Source organism: Macrobrachium nipponense, chromosome 7 (genome assembly GCF_015104395.2).
Source record: "Macrobrachium nipponense isolate FS-2020 chromosome 7, ASM1510439v2, whole genome shotgun sequence".
Taxonomy (NCBI): Eukaryota; Metazoa; Arthropoda; class Malacostraca; order Decapoda; family Palaemonidae; genus Macrobrachium; species Macrobrachium nipponense.
Genome location: NC_061109.1, coordinates 1,203,837 through 1,212,415, shown reverse-complemented (window position 1 = coordinate 1,212,415; position 8,579 = coordinate 1,203,837). Strand labels below are relative to the sequence as shown.

Genomic DNA, 8,579 nt, shown 5'->3' with positions numbered 1-8,579 from the left:
TTGATTGAAGATCTCGTTTCCTCAGTTTATTATTGATTTATAGCTGGCATTCGATGATACATTTCTTCGGCAGACGTATATGGTTCTTTTGTAATTGTAGATTTAAGCTGCCACCATTTCTTATCTCCCGCTTGTCCACTTAGTATAATGGTGTGAGACAGCGACAGATTGTATGTCTTTTCTTACGACTGTTATTCGTAAGCATTGTGGGTTCTACTTCTCTTCTCGTCTACGTGATATCTAGTTGGTTCTTCTTTAGAATAAGGGAGATGACTCAAACGGATGATGTTTAAACATAACAACTTTATTTCTTAGCTCCTTCACTGGAGTAGAGAGATGGTTTGGTCGGATGACCGATCCGTTGAATAACTATAAGAGAACTAACAATATATGAGCATCGTGTCGATAGCGGAACACTAGCTCTCAGTGATTTACATATAAAATGAATACGTAGTCCGCCGGCTCGGAAGTCATGAGTTTCCGCTGCGGGTTAACAGGTCAACCGCTTCCCATGGAAGGTGTTGTGAGCTGTTGACAAACTACATAAATGATGATATGTCCAAATGCAAACCAGGCTACTGCAAGCATTGCACACCGTGGTCCAGTTTCGCATCTTGTTGTCTTATTTATGGTCACGTAGGACGCTCCTAATTCACCAATGACCCCTTAGGTCGTGGGTTCTATTTACAGATATGGAATTTATCTGTATATTAAATGTAATTATTACTATATATTTATATATATATATATATATATATATATATTATATATCATATATATATATATATATATATATATATATATATTCACCCAGGAACAAATGATAGAAATAGAATAAAAGGAGAGGATAGAAAATATTTGTGCTGAGTGAATAAGGAAAATGAAAATATTTCTTAGAGCTTATTTGCAGATCTGCAAAGATGGGTGGGGCGGGGGAGAGGAAATATACAGGATTATCTTAAGTTGTTGTTGAGGTGGAGGAGCCGTTCCAAAATTAAGCACCGCCTTTCACTACTGCTACTACTACTACTACTACTGCAACTGCAAGGCTGCAACAGGTGTCTATTTTGGCGGCCATCTTTATAGTCGTCTTATATATACAAAGTTGTGGGTACGTACGTTAGCCTCCTGTCTGTCGCTGTGCCCTGGGGCATCATGTTGGCTGCCCCTCGTGTGTGGCGATGTCCTTTCGGCGCCTCCTTCCTTCCTTCCTTCCTTCCTTCCTTCCTTCCTTCCCCGGGCAGGGGATGGCAGATAGGGTAAACAACCGAGTTGACTTGGACCCAACTTCACAGACTAGCCACGTTTGTGGCCGCCCTATCCGAAAAAGAATACTTTAACGCGTCCTGACGACCGGAAATGGGCCAATCAGTCGTGAGTTGTTGGTGGTGAGAGAAGGAGCTCAAGACCTCTACTCTCCTTTTGAATTAAGTATTTTCTCCAAAGTTAGAAATTAAGGCCAAAAGGTAAACAACCGCAGACGATCCAAGAATACAGTTACAACTTTAAGCATACCATTCAAAAGATTGAAGTTCCGTCAACATAATGTGATATATGAAAGCCCCATACGAACTAAAATAAGCATGTGACGCTCTTCATAAAATATGTTTTCAAGGCAGTTTTGAAATCCAATATGGCGGCTATCGTCAGGCTGGCCGGTCTAATCACGGACTATCCACCATCTTTCCCAGCGCTCATTTGAACAGTGTTAGCGTATATATGTAATGTTTATTGATCTTACTCAAGATTGCAATTATAATCAGCACAATAAAACATCATTTTGTTGCCTATATTAGTGAAAGTATGAAACTTGTTATTCCCGGGGTCATGGTTTGAACTGAATTCATTTATACCTTGTAATCAGTGGGGAGCGACTACATATCCGCGGACGATCGATTTTCATGGAAAAAAAAATCTTAAGTTGAGTAACTAAATGTATAATGCATATTCCGAAATGGGAAGGGGAACATTATAATTGCTAATAACAATGGTTTTGTAGTTGACCCAGTGAAAATAAACCCTAGAAAAATATCAAACGGTAAAGGGGGACCCAGTGGGAAACCGGGGTTTTTTGGGGGGGGGAAACGGCCTCGGACTTTCATGGAGCCCAGAACTCAATTCCCGGTCTCGAGACATATAAATGTACATATTTACGGTTTTGTTAAGGTTGACCCTTTACTCTGAATACAAAAGTTTGACCCCTTACTCTGCATACAAGTTTGACCTAGGTCAGCCTAGGACCCCTTATTTTGTAGAACTTTGAACCACTAGCCTACATGTAAAACGACAGACTAGCCTAGGCTACCACTAACCAACAATAAATTAGATGCTAGGACCCCTTACTTTGCATACATAACTTTGAACCACTACTTTACATGTAAACGACAGACTAGCCTTGGCTACCACTAACCGGCATTACTGATAACTTAGTCGTTAACGGTGAATATGTTTATGTGTGCTGTCAGTAAGGCCGTGACGGAACGGTGCTTCGCTCCTTATCCGCATATTTAAAGATTCTTGGCATGCTCGGTATGTTCTGGCAAGAGGTAATGTTGCGCTGCACGCACTAGCCACAGGGGTTACAGTAAGGCCGTGGCAGAGCGGCGCTTTGCACCTTATCCGCATATTTAAAGATTCTTGGCAAGCTCGGTATGTTCTGGCAAGAGGTATTGTTGCGCTGTGCACGCTAGCTACAGGGGTTACAGAGAATTAGCCACAGTACATACAAAAGGACACGACTAGCCTAGGCTATAAATCCTCTCATAACTGTAACATTAAACACCTTACTCGTTCTGCCACGGCCTTACTGTTCAAACACGTGCTTCGGTACTGGCTTCGAACTAACCGAAAAACTAGTTTACATACAAATGGCGGCATCATTCATGTTCCGACGTGCCCACCGTCAGGCAGATAGATCTGTTCGAACACATGCTTCGGTACTGGCTTCTAACTAACCGAAACACTAGTTTAGGATAACAAAAACTTAATATACAACTTACCTTATTCAAATTTCAAAGTCGGTGCTGTCCGACGACTATGAAGGCATCAGTCTCGGCCTCTTTGAAACGGGTGGGGGATCATGGGCCTCGCTGGTAGAAGGTCCTGGTCTTATTGTTTCGGACCGGGAAATCAAATCTGAGATGGAGGATGTCGGGCGGCTTTTGAGCGGATAGACACAATTGATCAAATTCAGAAATGCCCGAAATGGACACGGAACATCTTGTAGATACTGCTTCTGGATACAGTACATAGAAAAATAGTTTTCGAAAAGATTTTTTTCCATGAAAATCGATCGTCCGCGGATATGTAGTCGCTTCCCACTGATTACAAGGTATAAATTAATTCAGTTCAAACCATGACCCTGGGAATAACAAGTTTCATACTTTCACTAATATAGGCAACAAAATGATGTTTTATTGTGCTAATTACAACTGAAATCTTGAGTAAGATCAATAAACATTACATATATACGCTAACATTGTTCAAATGAGTGCTGGGAAAGAAGGTGGATTGTCCGTGGTTAGACCGGCCAGTCACGCGATTGCCGCCATATTGGATTTCAAAACTGCCTAGAAAACATATTTTACGAAGAGCTCACATGCTTATTTTAGTTTGTATGGGGCTTTCATATAGCACATTATGTTGACGAAACTTCAATCTTTTTGAATGGTATGCTTAAAGATGTAATTGTATCATTGTTTCACCAATTAAATATCGAGTGAATAACTCCGAGCCATGCGATGACAATGGATCGTCTGCGGTTGTTTACCCTATGGCCTAAATTTCTAACTTTGGAGAAAATACTTACTTCAAAAGGAGAATAGAGGTCTTGAGCTCCTGCTATCACCACCAACAACTCATCACTGATGACCATCTCCGGTGTCAGGACGTGTTAAAGTACTTTTTCGGAGGGTGGCCACAAACATGGTAGTCGGTGAGTTGGCCAGTCCAGTCGGTTGTTTAACCTACACGAAACCGCCACACGAACTAAAATAAGCGTGTGAGGTCTTCGTAAATGAACGAATGGCCTTCTGGACGGGAGCGCGACCACCACCACCACCCTCCCATAAAAGAGACTTTATAACCCGTCTTATTATAAATTACTATAATAAATGCCTCGGCTTTGCATAGTTAGGAAAAATACATATAACTTTTTTTTTAAATATGCCGTGTTTAGGAGATGAGAGTCAACGGTGATGACCTGCAGATTCTGAGTAAAGTTAAAGTAGTAGTTGCACGTGGAATTAGCTTACAAGACTACGTTTGCATATGGGCTTCATTTTGTAGCGGTGTATTCTATGTATTCTATATTCCAGGATATTCTGTTGATTTAAGAGGTTGGATTGTGCCATGCTAACATTTGGCTTCATTCAGTGCTCGAGTCAGTTTTGTCCCAAAGGTCAATTTTTATGAGGCTTCTGATTTGTCTCTTTGGAAAAAAAGGGGGGGGGGCAAGAAGCTTTCAAAGATTGCTTTTTTCATTATCACAGACCTACTTCTGCCATTGTTTTTCCCTTAATTGTGTCGTATTTTCTCGTTTCAGACACAACCTCCCATCAAGTTCTCCATCAAGATATGTAATGAAATTTACTGGAGATTTATGCAAGAAATTTACCTCTTTAGGAAGAAAGGAGACAGATACATTGGTTTAAGATACCAGATATTCTTGTCAAGTTCAATGTCCTGGGATATATGAAGTGTAAGAGTGTGTTTATTAAGTAGGACATTGAAAGCCATGATAAGTGTACACTTTCCAGGATTATAAATATTGAAGCTAATTCTGGAAGATCTCTCGTCAGAAAAGATACCACTCTCCATAAGAGAAAGAACCATTGTGTGTAAAAAAATTTGGAAATCAGTTCTATTGGGAACACCACCTCAGAACTTGAATGTCCGTTCACTGTGGAGGGCAGCAGTTCAGATTCCCAGAAACGATTTCATTTGAAGCAAATTAAAACTCACCATAAAAAATGTAGGAAAGCTTTGGCTCAGAAAACTCATCCTAACAGTCATATGAGGACTCACATTGTGGGGAATCCATTCAGGTGTAAATACTGTGGGAAAGCATTTTCTTATAAAGCTCATCTTGACATTCACATGAGGGTTCACACTAGAGAGGAGTCATTTAAATGTAATGACTGTGGGAAAGCTTTTTCTCATAAAGGTAATCTTGAAATTCATATGAGGGTTCACACCAGAGAGAAGCCATTTAAATGTAATGACTGTGGGAAACCTTTTTCTCGGAAAGGTAATCTTAAAGATCACATGAGGGTTCACACTAGAGAGAAGCCATTTAAATGTAATGACTGTGGGAAATCTTTTTATGAGAAAAGTAATCTTAAAATTCATATGAGGGTGCACACTAGCGAGAAGCCATTTAAATGTAATGACTGTGGGAAATCTTTTTATGAGAAAAGTAATCTTAAAATTCATATGAGGGTCCACACTAAAGAGAAGCCATTTAAATGTAATGACTGTGGGAAAGTTTTTTCTCAGAAACATCATCTTAAAGATCACATGAGTGTTCACACTAGAGAAAAGCCATTTAAATGTAATGACTGTGGGAAAGCTTTTTCTCATAAAGGTACTCTTAAAATTCATATAAGGGTTCACACTAGAGAGAAGCCATTTAAATGTAATGACTGTGGGAAAGCTTTTTCTCGTAAAGGTACTCTTAAAATTCATATGAGGGTTCACACTGGAGAGAAGCCATTTAAATGTAATGACTGTGGGAAAGCTTTTTCTCAGAAAGGTCAACTTACAATTCATATGAGGCTTCACACTGGAGAGAAGCCATTTAAATGTAATGACTGTGGGAAAGCTTTTTCTCAGAAACATTATCTTAAAGATCACATGAGGGTTCACACTAGAAAGAAGCCATTTAAATGTAATGACTGTGGGAAAGCTTTTTCTCATGAAAGTCATCTTAAAATTCATATGAGGGATCACACTAGAGAGAAGCCATTTAAATGTAATGACTGTGGGAAAGCTTTTTCTCATAAAAGTCATCTTAAAATTCATATGAGGGATCACACTAGAGAGAAGCCATTTAAATGTAATGACTGTGGGAAAGCTTTTTCTCGGAATGATACTCTTAAAATTCATATGAGGGTTCACAGTGGAGAGAAGCCATTTAAATGTGATGACTGTGGGAAAGCATTTTCTCAGAAAGCTTCTCTTAAGATTCATATGAGGGATCACACTGAAGAGAAGACATTCAAATGCAGCAACTGTTGGAAACCATTGACCCAAAAAGATCATCTTTCTGGGCATAAGAAGGCCCTAGTTGTCACGGAGTTTTTTGCTAGAAACCTGGGAAGAAATGTCACATTAAAGACCATAATTTGTATTCCTGAGTGATGCTGGATGCCATCAAAAAGAAAGTGTTATTCATTATTCTACTGCTGATCACATTTAAGATGACATCAGAAAACAAGGTAACTCTACACACTAGGCGTGAATGATCTGATTGAAGACATTTAAGAACTTTCTTGAGGAATGTTTTTATTGTGGAGGCAAAGTGGTAGCCCAAGAGAAAGACATTTTGCTGTGGTAATGAGACAGTTAAGTATATCTTAGTTTAACCAGACCAATGAGCTGATTAACCCTCTTACGCCGACTGGACGTATTTTACGTCGACATTTTTTGTCTCCCGTGTGCCGACTGGACGTATTTTACGTCGACTTACAAAAGTTTTTTTTTAAATTCGCGGAAAAATACTTATAGGCCTACCAGCCTAAAACTTTTGAATCACGCGCCTTGGGGGATGCTGGGAGTTCACGGATCAAGGTGTTGTTTTGTTTACAATCGTTACGCAGGCGCGCAAGCGCGAATTTCTTTCTTGCCGCACTAAAAAGTATCTGTGACACATCTCGGAAATTATTTCGTCACTTTGACATAATTTTTGTACCATTGTAAATTAGCCGTTACATGAAGTATTATATATGAAAATGTGCACATTTTTATGTAGAACACAACAATAAAATACTCATGATTGTAGCTTTTATCAGTTTTGAGATATTTTCATATAAATAACGATAATTTCCAAAATTTCAACCTTCAATCAACTTTCTTGACTCGTACCGAAATAATGGGTTCGAAAAACGCAATTCGTAAGCCTAAAACTCTTATTTTTTATTTTAGTAATATTCAATCATTTATCTAATTTTGCAACTAATTGGAAGTCTCTAGCACAATATTTCGATTATGGTGAATTTATGAAAAAACTTTTTCCTTACGTCCGCGAGGTAACTCTTCCGAAAAAAATCATACATGCGATTGTGGTAATGTTTGCACCATTTTAAAATTAGCCGTATATAAAGTTTTATATATGGAAATGTGCGCAATTTCATGCACAATACAACTAAAAACAACCCATGGTTGTAGCTTTTATCAGTTTTGAGATATTTTCATATAAATAACGATAATTGCCAAAATTTCAACCTTCGGTCAAACTTTTGACTCTACCGAAATGGTCGAAAAGAACGCAATGTAACAGCTAAAAAACCAGCTTATATTCTAGTAATATTCAAGCATTTACCTTCATTTTGCAACAAATTGGAAGTCTCTAGCACAATATTTCGATTTATGGTGAATTTATGAAAAAAATAATATTTTCTTTACGTCCGTGCGGTAATTCTTCCGAAAAAATCATATGTGCGATTGTGGAATTGTTTGCACCATTTTAAATTAGCTGTTACATAAAGTTTTATATATAAAATGTGCGCAATTTCATTTAAAATACAACAAAAAATAATTGAAGGTTGTAACTTTTCTCATTTTTGAAATATTTGCATATAAATCACGATAAATAGAAAAAAAAACAAATAGAAAAAAAAACCACATTTGGTCAACTTTGACTCTACCGAAATGGTCGAAAACGCAATTGTAAGCTAAAACTCTTACAGTCTAGTAATATTTAGTCATTTATCTCATCTTGAAACGAATTCGAAGTCTCTAGCAAAATATTTATATTTATGGTGAATTTAAAAAGAAATCTTTCCTTCCCTCCGCGCGCGGATTCTCCGCCACAAATCTCCGAAATGCGTACGTCCCATTCTCGGAATATTTGCTCCGTTTCATTTTAGGCATTTCATAGAGTTTTATATATGAAAATGTGCGCAATTTAATTTAGAATAAAACGAAAAATATTTGAAGGTTGTAGCTTTTCTTATTTCCGAAATAATTGCATATAAAATATATATATTATAAAAAATTTGACATTTGGTCAACTTTAACTCGTCAGATATGGTCGAAAACTGCAATTGTAAGCTAATACTCTTACAGTATAATAATAGTCAATCATTTGTCTTCATTTGGAAAGAAATTGGAAGTCTCTAGGACAATATTTAGATTTATGGTGAAGTTTTGAAAAAAATATTTGTTTATGTCCGCGCCTTACGAATTCATGCATTATTTTGTGATAATATTTTCTCTGTGTTGCTTTTATCGTTTTACAATGTATTATATACCAAAATGATTGCAATTTAGTGTATATTACAACGAAAAAAAAGTAACTTGTTACCTTTAACCGTTTTGCTCACAGCGCGATTTGAATACAATTATATATGAAATTTCGT

At 37.6% G+C, this 8,579-nt stretch overlaps 1 protein-coding gene across 1 annotated transcript; it reads left to right on the top strand.

Annotated features, from left to right (window-relative positions):
* The first annotated feature begins 1,015 nt into the window (after window positions 1–1,015).
* Window positions 1,016–6,876, top strand: LOC135217688 (zinc finger protein OZF-like). The gene is made up of 2 exons (XM_064253662.1): window positions 1,016–1,111; window positions 4,544–6,876. Exon 2 carries the CDS (start codon window positions 5,014–5,016, stop codon window positions 6,358–6,360), a length of 1,347 nt encoding a protein of 448 aa, XP_064109732.1. The 5' UTR covers window positions 1,016–1,111; window positions 4,544–5,013; the 3' UTR covers window positions 6,361–6,876.
* The last annotated feature ends 1,703 nt before the right edge of the window (window positions 6,877–8,579 follow it).